The sequence below is a fragment of the Macadamia integrifolia genome, chromosome 9, assembly GCF_013358625.1.
Source record: "Macadamia integrifolia cultivar HAES 741 chromosome 9, SCU_Mint_v3, whole genome shotgun sequence".
Taxonomy (NCBI): domain Eukaryota; kingdom Viridiplantae; phylum Streptophyta; class Magnoliopsida; order Proteales; family Proteaceae; genus Macadamia; species Macadamia integrifolia.
The window spans coordinates 41,601,481-41,616,068 of NC_056565.1; the positions used below are offsets into that span (position 1 = coordinate 41,601,481).

At 36.2% G+C, this 14,588-nt stretch overlaps 1 protein-coding gene across 4 annotated transcripts; it reads right to left on the bottom strand.

Annotated features, from left to right (window-relative positions):
- Nucleotides 1–4,588: 4,588 nt before the first annotated feature.
- Nucleotides 4,589–12,087, bottom strand: LOC122089390 (ubiquitin-conjugating enzyme E2 22). Of its 4 annotated transcripts, none has more exons than XM_042659079.1 (7): nucleotides 11,935–12,087; nucleotides 8,736–8,895; nucleotides 7,296–7,440; nucleotides 7,125–7,202; nucleotides 6,612–6,724; nucleotides 6,363–6,466; nucleotides 4,589–5,250 (listed from the first exon to the last, which is right to left on the bottom strand). In XM_042659079.1, exons 2-7 carry the CDS (start codon nucleotides 8,742–8,744, stop codon nucleotides 4,887–4,889), a joined length of 813 nt encoding a protein of 270 aa, XP_042515013.1. In that variant the 5' UTR covers nucleotides 8,745–8,895; nucleotides 11,935–12,087; the 3' UTR covers nucleotides 4,589–4,886. The 4 variants fall into 4 exon arrangements, with proteins under 4 accessions (XP_042515013.1, XP_042515014.1, XP_042515016.1 ...); XM_042659080.1 differs by lacking the exon at nucleotides 11,935–12,087 and adding an exon at nucleotides 11,557–11,882; XM_042659082.1 differs by lacking the exon at nucleotides 11,935–12,087 and adding an exon at nucleotides 10,842–10,863.
- Nucleotides 12,088–14,588: the final 2,501 nt, after the last annotated feature.

Sequence of the window (14,588 nt, forward strand, 5' to 3'; positions counted from 1 at the left end):
TCTCTTCATATTGTCCTATCAAATCTTTATGGGCTGTCTCTATTAAATCAATCAAAGGGCTTAAAACTTCAATTGATTGCTATAATTGATACTGTTTTGATTCTTCTTTTCATCTAATCAACTGTTTTGGTCCACTCACCATTAGGCCCTTTGTTCCGTTGAACTCCCCATTTTAGGGTAAGTTTTAGGGTAAGTTCAGTATCATAATCTTAGGTTCCTCCATTCTGATGTGTGGGTAAAAAGTATAAACAGTATCTGATTTAGAGCAAATTCTTTTTCTCTGAGATTTCCTCTCTTTTGAGACCGTGTTTTACTAAAGAGATTCAAATCCCACAAGGGGTCTATCAACCTATTAGGTTGTGAAGGAGAACCAAAGTAGATCCTGTAATACAAATGACAATGCTTCTGCTATTTAGCAATTAGGATAAATCAATACAGTTTCTAGTTCTCTGGCCTTGTAATCTCTTAGGGCGTCATTATGAGGAAAGAGTCTAAATTTTTGAAGTTAGCAAGTGTTGTAAACTTGTATTCATTGCACCAAGAAATTAAATTGGCTCAGCATTTAGCTGTTACAATCCTATATGGGTCATATGGGGGTGCTGATATCCCATCGGTTGTGAAAGAGATTCTGTATGGGTTGAGATGGTCTTAGGTTCCTTTTTCTTATAAGCCGGTTTGTGGGGTTGAGTTCTTTCAAGTTTCGTACTTAATTAATTTTAAGTTTTAATTGGCCGAGAGAGAAATACGTTGTTTCATGCTTAATTAACTTTTAAGTTTTAACCGGCCGAGAGAGAGAGAGAGAGAGAGATACGTTGCGTGAGAATTGTCATTTTTAGAGTGGGGCATGGCATATGGAAGAAAGTATTCCGAATCTATCCATTGAAGAAAGAAGTTCATGAACCCTTGTGTTGGAAGGGAATTTATGCGGATTTTAGGGCCTGGAAAGGCTGGAATATGGTATGGTGTTCAATTGACTGCACAATTGATCATGTTGGAGGACAGTCTCAACCTCAACCTCATAGATTCGGAATATTTTGGAAAATAGCCCCAAAGAATCCAATCTTTTTCAGAGTTCACTGATTGTTTGAGGTTACTTGCTCCCTTTTTATGCAGAAAGAGACAGAAGAGGATGAAGGAGAGATCAAGCACGAGTAAGAATGGATGCAAAGCTCGCAAGAAAGAAAGGATGCGCGAACTCTGTGTGGTACTGTAGACAACAGCACCATCGTTGCGGATTACTCTTTTCAAAGTTGAGATTCTGAAGTATAAATATGACCCTCCCCTTGTGGTTCATGTACTAGAAGATAAAAAGGAATGGTGGATCACTCCATCTTTGCGTGAAGAATCTTACCCTATAATAATGGTATCTGGATTCTGGAATAACCAAAACCATTACTATTAGTAATGTGGTCGTCTCCTGTACTGCAGGGCCTTGAACAAGGCCAGTTATGTCTGGACCTAAGTGCTGGCGGGGCGGGTTGTCCTAATTGACTTTGACTCTATTTTTTCATTCAGGGATGGGCTAGCCCTGATTCACCTTGATCCTGGCCAACTCTAATAATTTCAAGGTTTATAATATAACCTAAAACAGGGTCAGGTAAGGTTGGACCCGGCTTAACCCTGGCCGGCCTGTGCTAGCCTGCTCTCATGAGTTGAAAAATCTAGCCTAGGCCCTGCTCAGGCTTAGGGTAGATTTGGGCTCATTGGGCGAAACTTGCACCCCTATAATAGTGGATACATGTGTCCATCAAATCCTACTTAAGTGTGTTAAGTAAAATTTAATTCACATTATTACTTTATGTGCAATGTGTTGTCCTAAGGTTATACCTTAGAGTATCTACAACTAATTACACTATTGAGCATAGGGTTGTCATGTTGTACATTTCTCAGAATGTGATTCAAAAATATAGACATGAGCATTTATATTGCATGTGCGTTGGATATGATCATAGTGAGAGTCTTGTATGGATCACTTTCAATTGTATATGCAACAAGGTGTAGGATCATGGCTACCCAAGAGTAGGGTGAATTGAGTATAATAAAATTTCATGCTAATTTAATACCCCAAGTGAAGAATGCACACTCAAGTCAGGTCGTTTTGCTAGGCTCACCACTTGCAACTCAACAACTCTTTCAATGAAGATGAGAAGAAAACCAAGGTTCCAAAGCCAAGAACAAAACAATTGAAAGCTCAAAACCTCTAACAGGTGAATATACAACTGAGTGGCTCTATTGATGACTCTCCTAAGATGGGTAAGTTAGACACAAATTAAGATGTTCCAATGAATGCTCAAGGTTTTTGGTGAAGTCTCTTTCAATATGACCTATTGATATTGCCAATTTATGGCCCAAAAATCCTCATGAAGCCAATCTCCAACAAGCAAAATTTTGCCCAACTAGTGAGTGAACTATCTCCAATCCCGAGATGGTGTTTATGTTAGAAGGATGAACAGTTATATAGAGGAGTGTCAAGCAAAAAAGGAACAACAGATTCCACAACTGATGATGAGTATTTGACAGCTTGTGAAGCAGTCAAGGAGGGGGTATGATTGAGAAAGTTCTTAATTTACCTTGAAGTAGTAAAGTGGGAAATTCCTCACTCGTCTTAGGCTGGGCATTCTGTGTTACTTAAATTTATTTAAAATTTTTAACTTATGGGATGTCATGTTTTATATTTCCAACTAAGATATGTACTATTTTGGATTCAATCAATTTTTCCTATTGGAAAGGACTTGAGCAGGAAAAGCGTAAAAGGTCCCTTTTTTCTTGGTCCTCAATTTGTGGACCTTAATCTTTAGTGGGTTGGCTTTGTTGCTAAAACTAGCACGGTGACCTTTTGTCTTCTTTGGGGTTAGGTTAGTGCTTTTCATTGCTTTCTATGAAAGTAGAATGATTCTTATTCAACATTAGTATGACCCAATCTATGCGATTGTGGGTCAGTATGGGCAAGCAAGACTAGTCAGGTTGAAGGCCTGGATATCCGTAGGTAGCAAAAAAAAAAAAAAAAAGTGAAAATTTCCCAGTCCATGCGATTGTGGGGTTAGTACGAGTTTGCGAGACTAGTCAGGTCGAAGACCTGGATACCCATTGTTAACCAAAAAAACAAAAAAAAGAGTGGAAATTTCTAACTAATCCTTCTGGCTAGATACTTTCCTCAAACTCACAGTTTTCATGTAATTACTTATGTTATACGGTTTGATCTCTTAAAATTCACATATATTTAAGCGAATTCTATTGACTATACTTGAGAGAAAAGTTATTTTGTTTGTTAGTTGTTGATTTTTTCTATATATGGTTACCTCAAAACGTGTTTTTCTTTTGTCATACTCACCTAATACTGTCTACATCTTTGGTTCATGTTATCACTTAAGTGGATACATAAAAAATCCTATCCTCAGTTTCCCCTTATATTAGGCCTCCTGAGGATCCTATGTTGACCTATTTGATTATCAAAGGCTATCAATTGAGGATCAGCCTACATTATATGTGATAGCAGCTTTGATCCAATTATAGGGAATCAGATTGAGCCATTATTTTTGCTTTAATTGTCAATTTTCCATCCCCTAATCTGGATTATGGTGTTTCAAGGTACACTCGACATTAAAAAATTAAGGGACTCCAACAAGGATTACAAGGAGCAAGAGCAAGGTTAGGAGGCATTAATTTTTTGAACTGATTATCAAAAATCGGGATCTAATATCACTTTTGTATCATGTAGAATTGTCAAATTGATCAATTCAGTCTGGTTGAATCGATTTTGGTCTGAAAATAGGGAAAATCAATAAGACCTTCAATTTTAGTTTCAGTTTAGGTCAGTTCAATTTTAATTCCGTCTATGTTCAGCACAGTCCGGTTTTCAGTCAACTCCACAAAACCTCAACCCAAAATCAAATCAATAAAGAATCATAGTGGTCCAATTAAAAACCGTACCACATCGAAGTACCCCAAATATGATAAAAACCAAACCAAACCAAAACAAACTCAAACCGATGCCAACCCTTAAAATCATATATAGTAAACTAAACCCAAACCAGACCAAATCTGATATCAAACCAATAAGAGAAAATCAAACTAAAATGAATCTGAAACAAACCTAAAATTGAATACTCCAGAGGCACTTCATTCTTTACATCACCCTCTTTATTTATGATTGAGTTCAAGTACCTCTCATTATTTTGAATCTTCCTCGTCAATTTTCACTACCTAATTACCTATTATAATGTAAACAAAATTATCTATCCTAATGTAAACTAAAATTGAATTTAGATCAAAATTATACACCGTATACTCAATTTTTCGTTATACTTCTCTGAACCTTTTGATTCCAAGAATGATTTCCGTAACTCCAACTTGGGTAAAAATCCACCTAAACAATACCTACGACTGGTTAAATCATCCACCTAAACAATACCTAGGAATTCATTACCCTCCCCCCACCCCACTCTAGTCACCACCCTATCATACTACCTCCTTTTTTTTTATTTTGGTTACCCAAGATATCCGGAGCCAACTTACGCACCCCTCAACGAATCCTCGGGGAGACTAGCTTCCAGGCATATAAAGCTCAAGCCAAAACAATGACCAATTCTAACCCAAAAGCTGAACCTTCAGATAAAAAGATACAGGAATTTCCCCTCTCAAAATCAGACAATTTAAGCTAACTGGCAATAAGGAGGAAAATAATGTTAAGAAAAACTAATCATTGCAATTCAGAATATTCACTCATATACCATCCCTCCCCCCTCCCCCCTCCCCATTTCTTTTTTTCTTTTTGTCCCATGTTCTGTTATTTTGTATCCAACAAACCCTCAGAGAGAAGCAACAACGTTAGCCTCAAGGGTCATAAATGAAAATTCTTTGGGTTGTGTCCCCCCTCCTTCCTTACCCTATAATCTCTTCAAGCTTTTCTTTCTGGCATCCATCTTCTTCTTGTCAGCCTGAACTTTTGCAACCCCAACCCCACCTGCTTCCTTCTTCTGTACTGCTACAGACCCACCACCGACCATTGTCCCTGTAGCTGGACCACCACCAACCACAGGCTGATCCTGACTAATCACCCCTCCTTTGGTGGTTGTGGCAGAAGTTGACAAGGGAGTGGGTGACACTGCAGCACTGGATACTGCATTCTTTTGATCAATACTGAGAACTGTTGTGTTGGCCTGATCAACATTCAGAGCGGTTGTGGACTCAGAAATAGCTCCTGTCTTGGACTTGGATTTTGATTTAAGCGCATGAATTCCAGTATACAGCCTACCAAAAAAGAAGACAGAAAACCCACACTCATTTACAAATCATCATTATAGAAAAATAATAAATAAAAAAAGTTCAAATTCTACAGAGATGATAAATCCACAAATAAGGTCTTCATTTGTTTGAATGGCACAAAATAAGATGTTACAAATCTGGAAGAAAAAGGGGAATGTTTCACTATGGCATAGGAACATCAACCATTCATGACCTGCCTAGTACCAGTTATAAAGGTTTTACTGACAAAAAGGGGAATGTTTCACTATGGCATAGGAACATCAACCATTCATGACCTGCCTAGTACCAGTTATAAAGAGAACAGAAAATTGCTTAAACTTGGTGATCAGACAGTACCCAGAATAAACAGAAATCCATCAAAGTTTACTAAAAGAAGTTCAATGGCAAAAATTCAGACCGAATCTGAACCAGTTCGAAAATCTTGTAATACAATAGTGACTATTTTAGAATCTGCAAATAAATTAATAAATAATTCCAACATAAAGGTTTTACTGACAAAAATTACGCTTCCAAAACTAATACAACCCCCACCCCCACCCCCACCCCCCAAAAAAAAAAAAAAAAAGGTCCAGCGAAACAATGACCACATATGACCATCTGAAAAGGGATCATTGGGACTCTCATCAGTTGATTTCTGATCATTCAAAGTTCCCAAGAGTATCCATCAAAGTTTACTAAAAGAAGTTCTATGGCAAAAACTCAGACTGAATCTGAAACAGCTAGAAAATCTAGGAAAACAATTCTTGATTTTTTTAGATTCTGCAAATAATTAATAAATAATTCCAAGATAAATAGTTACCAACAAAAATTACCCTTCCAAAGCTAACAACCCCAATGTGGTCATGCCAAACCATTTTTTTTACAGAGGGTGCCACCAAACTAAGTCCCGAACAACCTAACATCAAATAATTCTTTTTTCTGACTGATGGGTTCCAACACACATGGTTTTTTTCATTCATGGCCAGATTCACTCTAGGATAATATCCCCACACTGCCAATTTGATGGTCCACATGCATTATGTTTTCCGTGTCACATGAAAATAATGCATAATGCGACAAAAAATGAAGTTGAACAAAATGATAGGAACCACTCTCACCTAGCAAGCCTAGCATACTCCTCATAATTTTCAAGCAACATCTTGCCAGCCTGTTCATTTAAAGCTGATTCTGGAAATGGTTCTATCAGTAAACACCTGACTACCTGGTTCCATAAAGAGAAAACACCATTAACCACCATCAGAAAAATACTACCTGGATCCTAGAATTCTGACTCATTGCAGCCAATGGTGGAGAGAAGCAAAAATGGCAAGTAAAACATCAAATAAATTGAAACAAACATAACATACAAGAAGAACATGCCGTAGTCCAAGACTTGGGTTCCAGTCCTTCTTCAATGTGTTGACACAAATCTCACCATTGGTCGCAATATTGGGATGGAAAATTTTTGTCAAGAAATAACCTACACAAATAATTATTCAAGATGAACAACATACAGGATATTCAAAAGTTGAATCTCGAAACAGATTCCTAAAACAATCTTTGATATTCAAGATATTGTAAATGCCTCGTGCAGATACATGCAGCAGGTAGAGGATGTAGAGGATAAAAGCCCGACAAGGTAGGGAATTCCAACCACTTGGGTAATTTTGTCGCAGTATCAAAACAATGGTGAACATTTGATACAGAAGATTCTCCTCTTAGTGGTGGAAACACACGTCCATCAAATTGTGGACCTCAATAAGGCTATACTAACACTAGACATCTTCATGACTAAATGGCCCTGCTGATGGAAGACTGTGACTACAATAATGCCATGGTACATTTACTTCTATTATTAATTCTGAAAACGAAAACCATACCTTTGGGAGGAGAATGTGGGAAGTCACGAGATAATAGCAACTTCATGCGGAAAATACCATTTTCATATGGAGTCCCAGCTGCAAAGGTCAAGGCTTTCTCTCATTAACCATTGGAAAATTAATGTTGCTCAGAAAGGTAAGAATTATGACAAAATACACCCCCCCACCCACCTGGACCTTCAATATCAGCAAATATAGTAGAAAAATCATCATCGTTTACAGCCACTTTGATACCCTCGGGCGGGGTTTCATCAAGATTCTTCAATTCTTTTGCAAGTTGCTTTATCACGTTTGGTGGGAGATTTTCATTAGTAGCCTGTCATAATAATAACTTGTTATGAAGAACTTCCTTTGCTACACATAAAAGTCAATGTAGAACCGCAAACTGAGTACAAATTTTATGCCCTAGAAACAGAACAAAGTTGAATTCTGTAGACAACAAATACCATAGTCAGCATAAATAATTGTGGCAGCAAGCCACTGGTTTCCAATGTCAAAAAAAGACAAGACCATCACCGTCTGATAAAGGACTTCAGGTTGGACAAGTTCCACAAATTTTTGTTGGGACTATCCAACCAAATGTTGTTAGGTGGCAACAATTTTACAGTTGGAAAAGTCTCCATAGCTATACACGCTACCATGTAGGCAAGGTTTAAGATCTCTCTCTCGCCCCCCATCTTGCTGATCCTGATCTCGGCGATCTGGCAGAAATATTTTTCGCGGTCGACTCGGTGTTTGGTCTCGGTGACCATATGGTCTTTGAAGTCCCTGAAACTAGGTATTTACCCTATTTTAGGACTTCTAAACACAATGGAAACATCAGTTTTTTTTTTTTTTAAATCAATCTTAAAATGGTACATTGACTTCGTACCCTATTTAAGTAGTCTCCGACTCTTCGGATCCTAGGCTAGTATATGCTCTATTCCACAATCAACACATGACACACCGTAATCATAAGAATATAAAACACATCAAAGGCAATTACTTAATTGATTAACAATTAACATTGATGACTGATGAGTCACATTGACATACATTGAATTTTTGAAATTACATAACATAAAGTCAGTATGCATCATTTACTTAAACAGAAAAATAAAAACATAAAAAATTTTAAAAATAAATAAATTATTTCCCTCCATGAATCCATAGATCAATGATATGCATGAAAAAAACCAATGTAAACCAACAAGTATTGATGACGTTTCCGTGAAAAAATGGGTTTGAGAAGATTTTTTTTATCTAAAATGGGTCTTGAGAATAAATGTGACTCCAAATGTGGATGAGCTTCAAAGAGTGTAGGAATGGAGATCCTCAAAGCAAAAGCACCAAAATTCCTGCTCCTTTGTGTTTTTTCTTCAAAAAATTAGAGAGAGAGAGAGAGAGAGAGATCTTGGCGAGATTTGGGCATGTGATCTCTTCTCACTAAATTAAAAAAAGAGATCTCAGCGACCATGCCTGTAGGGAATAATATTTTTCCCCCTTACATACCACAATCACACAGTTGCCCTACAGTCCCATATATGAACAGGGCTCAGACTTCAGAACCCCCCCCCCTCTCTGCAAATGCTCAACTCAAACTACAATCATTCTTAACAGAGGAAATCTTACCAAAGCCATGCAAATGTAATAGGGTTCTTAACAGAGGTCCTTTAGTCCTTTTGGTGGTGAGATAATTTGATTAAACTATGCACCAAAATCTTCTCCAACTTGCAGAGTAGTTTGTCGGAGAAGCTAGACGCTAGGTAAGCCAACTACTGAAAGACCGACCCTGCAGAAGATTGAAAGGAAGCATTAGCTTAAGATATGCCACAACACACACGCACTAAAAATAATAATAATAATAATAATAATAATATTATGAGTTTATAACTTCAGTTAACGGAACCTACATAGATATGTGAAACAGCAACTTTCAGCATCATGCAGAATCAACAGTAAGGATTACTCCTTTTGGATTCATAAAGGAAAGTAAGAAATCCCCTTTCCCTTCAAGAGGAGGTTAATCGAGATGGTTGCAATATCCAAAACGCACTCATATATGGCATTCACATTGTGTACGTGCAGTTAAGAGATCTGCTAGGAAATTAAACTAAAAAACTAGGGCAAAACCTACATAGCCAGCAAACATCTGCATCTTTTGGGCAGTATGAAATATATCTAGTTGATAGTCTGAGCTAAAAATGCCCAACAACAATGGGAAGGGGATAAAGGGATCTAGAATCACCCACTTTGGATAGTCTTCTCCGGCAAATCTATACACTAAGAAAACCGATTCTCAGTACCATGCATGCACCAATGTGCCAAGCCAAAAGAACATGTGGAAAACTTCAATCATCCTCCCATCCTGACTCTAGATCACCTTGCACTTACAGAACTAAAATGAATGGATAAAATCTCCCCTCGGATATGGACTGGATTTCCCCAAAATCCAGGTTCCTAGATCCTCTCTTTCGCATAGAATGATGGACAGATGAATTGGACAAGAATCCCAAACACACCCCAAAACTAAACAGGTAAACCACACAGTAATTCCAAGAATTCCTGAACAGAAAAGCCTAAGGCAAAATATGCATGGCTGCCGTTCCCACAGTACACAGTGGGACCCACAGCACAGCATAGATCCCAACCACATTAGGTGCCATATGGACAAAAGAACCAGCAGTTTCCAGTCCTGAGAGTTGAATAATATAATAGATTTGATTAGTATTTATCCCCGTGGTAGGTCACACAACAATTTAGAAGCAAAAGCTCTCAAAGTGCAATGTCAGACTACCATAGAAGTGGAAAAACATGCATGTATGTATGTTTTGGTCAAGTGTCATAAGAAAATATCCTATATTTAAAGCTCGTTTAAATTCTCAAGGGAGCCACCAATAAATATAGGTCTTATGCATAAAATTAATTAAAAAAAAAAAATCCAAAATGATAATATTACTAGAGAAATGTGGTATAATATTAGTGAGCGAATACGATATGGAAATCTGTCCCAATGTAACTCACATAAACAGTTACCAAGACCATATTCCACAGACATGTGATTTAAGAATAAATGCAGAGAATCTGATCAAGTGAAGCCTCTTGAATATTCATCAACAACACTCCACTTGTAGAAAAGATCAGCAACATTCAACCTAATACTATTTAGTCTCTCGAAAGATAACATATTGCAGTACCAGAGTCCATCAAACCTAGATGACGATTTAAGAATACTGCAAACAAGATCAAACACGCCAATCCGCTTCATCAAAATAAAAAATCAACTCCAACAGCATCTTCTATTAAAATGTTGCCTTCACCACAACAGCATGCTTCTGGAAGACAGATAATCCAGAAACAAGCATCCAATACTTGCCAGAATAGTTATCAATAATCAAAATCCAAGCTTATCGACATCGATATCAAGTGCAACATCTTACCAAACATCAAGTCACTAATTCCATCATCAAATTATTATTAGAAAAGTAAATAAAACCTGTCATTATTTCATGTACTTCAGCTCCCAATACTATAGGCAAACAAAGGAGAATTCCCCAATTCTTAGAGGTAAAGAATGGGTCATCAAGGTTAAAATAAACACAATGAGGTTTTAACCACAATGAGGTTGACAAGAACACACAGCCAAAAGAGAGAAAACATGAAACAAAACAATTATGTAAAACTCATCAACAATGCAGTTGCTAAAGACACATAAAAGCAAAGGGAAGGCGCAAATACATTTAGTATCAAAGAGAGTGCCTGAAAAAGCAGAACCTGCGGTTCCAAGTCAGAGGAAAAGATCACAACTTTTGCGCAACCCACCATGAAAATATGTCCCTAATCAATTAGTGTAATACCAGAGATAAATCAGGAAAGCAACTTGCAAAATAATGCCATAAATGGGCAGGAGAACTCCAAGCAAAAGTTCCATTTCAAAGTCCAATAAAAAACAAAAAAACCATACAATGTATCAATCGAAGTATGAGGAACAGAGACAAACATGGAAAAGTTGGATGAGTACAAAAAAGCAGAAACGAGCGCTTGAGGAGCTCAGAAACTAAAACCCACTAATCTATCAAGATCTAACGCAGTAAGAGGGGGGAAAAGGGACCCCTATGGCACAAATTGAAGATGAAGCCCTAATGTGCTCCCATTACATCAAACAAGAGAGTACATGTTCAAGCAACACAAAGAGGTTGCCTTTTCCAGCCAAAAGAGTTTCCATTTTAAGCAAAACCCAGAAAGAGGGAACTATGAGATGTGCAAGAAAATCATCGCAGTAAGACCCACTACGAACAGAAACTAAAACCCATTATGCTACTAACGTCTAACGCAGAAAGAAGGGGAGAAAAATGACCACTAATGAAATTGGAAGCCCTAATCTGCTCACATTACGTCAAATAAGAGAGTACATATCGAATAAACACACAGAGACAGAGCTCGCCTTTCTTACCCAGACTAATTTCCATTGCAAGCAAACCCAGAAGAGAAGCCCATTAGATATGCAAGAGAAATAGCGCAAAAAGACTAGACTTTTCCAAGAAGACAGATTCACCGAGGATCAAAAAAATTAAGTGATCTTTGGAAATCCACAATCAGAAACCAAGAATGTATAGATCAATAAAGCACAAGAAAAGCAACACTATCATCGCCCATCATCATCATCATGATCATGATAATCTTCCGAAGAAGACAGAGGTTATCTGAAGAGAAAGTATCAAAGAAATCCAAAACTAAAATAGAAAGGAAAGTAGTATCGCATGACCACTGCTTCTATTAAAATTAAAATAAAAAAAGAGAGAGAAGCAGAGAAATCACAAATGGGGCTAACCTGAAAGATGAAGATGAAGAAGGAGAAGATGGGAGGAGGGAAGACGAGATCGAGATGAAGATTTTGCTCTTGTTTGCTTTTTGGAAAGCTAATCTTGCATGATTGGCGTTGGTTCTGATATTTATTTTAAATTTGTAACAATAATAGAAAGGCCCAATTTAATTATAAAAAAAACGGCTTCAAAATGACGTGTCTTTCTCTTTCAGATTGATTTGATGCTTTCATTTGTCCGTTTGGTTTATACAGATTTAAAAAAATTTAAAATTTAAAATTTAAAATTAAAATAAAAAATAACTTGCATGATGATGGATTTGGGTACTGTGGTTTCGCTGTTCAAACTTTAAGATGACGATACTAGCCCTACTTGTTCAACTAAATCACACCTCTGAAGATATGTTTGGTTGTCAAGAAAGCAAAAGAAGAAAAAATAAATAAAAAAAAAGATAAATATATAAATCAATTATTGTATGGCCATGATTTTTTTCTCTAATTATCATATTTTATTTTATTTTTATATATTATCAATAATGCCTTTGTCCATGATTATTGTTTCCAACTATACATTTTTTTATTTGATTAAATAATCTTCACAGTTGAACATATTAAGGATAAACTAATGCAAGTCATTGAAAGTATATAAGTTTAGTCATTTGGCACAATATGTAGTGAATTCCATCTTCTTTTTGTTGTGATGATCTTTTTAAGAATTATTTTCATTCTAGTCATTTGAAATAAGAAAAAGTAATAAAACAACAATGAGATGTGATAAAACAATATCGTACATAGAGGTGCTAATATATCCTATCCCATGCTCATAAAATAGTTTCCCCTTATTTTTTCAATGGTTAGATATCCATTGAGCTTGATCCTAAGTCCTAACACTCAAACATAGATTTGCTGATAAAATATGTTAATATTCATATAACAGGTGGAGTGTTAAAATTACAATCACGCTCCCATGTTTAATCTTTTAGATAAACAAAATAGTCATATCATCAAAGGTTTTGATTTATAGTAATTATTTGAAAAAAGCACAGTTAATGCACACGTGAATGCAATGAGTATAGACTTAATATTTTAAAATTATCATATCAAAATGGGAGGATCATAAAACTCTATTCACGGATATATAGTTCCTACACATACTCTCATTGCCCACACTTGTATAGGGCCACACAACATGGCAGTGAGATATACCTCATGAGTGAACTATATTGAATCAGGACATTTCAACTTTCCATCTCTTCTACCGTATTCTACATTTTTTTATTTTTCATTTCAAGTATATATATATATATATATATGTGTGTGTGTGTGTGTGTGTGTGTATGTGTTTTAACAACCATAAATAAGTGCACATCAAACTAATACTAAAAAAATACAAATTAGCATTGTATATCTTTTTTTTTTTTCTTTTTAGAAATAAAATCTTTGTTAAAAAAAAAAATCAGTATAGGAGAAATACCAACTAAGACGAAGAATCATAGGAAAAGGGGTCTACAAAGCCAAACACATGAAACAGAATACCTAGATGTGTTCTATATCAAATTAGATTATTATTCACGTATAAACAATCAGTTTTATCAAAAAAAAATTGCACTGTACTTTAAACTCATAGCAGATTCTTGCCAGTACAATGACTATTATAATTATCCTATAAAGAATTTTTTTTTGTGTTGCAAAAATTTAGCTAGTAAAACACAAAGTAGGAAATTACAAGGCTATTTATGAACAATGTTTAAATATTTTATTTCCTTAGTTTGATGCATAGGTTTTTTCCATAAAAAGAAAAAAGGATCGTGCAACTCACACTCTGGGAATGTGTATCGAGACATCTAAAAAGAAGGGTTAAAATGGTCATTGCACTGCCTATGTGTCTGGATTCATGCCGGGGGGCACAACCAATAGCATTCTTTATTTCTTTTTTTCCAAAAAATATGTTCCCCAATAGTGACTTTTGGGTTCCTCAATCCCCATTCAAAAACGCATCTATATATGGATGGGTATAAGTGTAATTTTGATAATAATAATTGGGGCAAAATAGTCATATCAAGTAATGAAGTCTTTTGCTTGATATATACCTTTGTTGGGATCCAGGTTTTGTCGGATTGTGATTAAAATTCAACCGGAATTGGCAACTTGTGGGGAAAACAATGGTTTTTGCCGACACAGACGTGAGACGACACTGTTGCCAACGTGAGAGTTGCCGTTGAAAGGTCACAAGCTGGAGGGTTAGCAGGTAGCCGTTAGAGGTTGCCAACTGGCAAAGGCAAATCAACGGCTCAGATATCATCAGATCACTCATTTTGATTTGGAGAGTTCAAGAGATTCAAATTTTAAAAACCTATAAACAAAGGATATAAAAGGAAAGAAACGAAGAAGGATAAAATGTTGAATGCTTTACTTTGAAGTGGGAAGGTGGGGAACAATATTTAATGTTTTGGACCTTATCAAATTAAGAGAGAATGGCCCATCGGCTTAGCTTATTCATGGTTTTAGGGCACGGATCGGGTATCGGTCACCTTGGAAATTGATACAACAATAATAATCATAATTTTATCGCAATTAAAGGAGGTCGATTACATGAATGCGATATGGAAATCAGCAAATAAAGAAGCACAAAAGGAGAATTAAAATGAGAAAAAAAAAAAAAA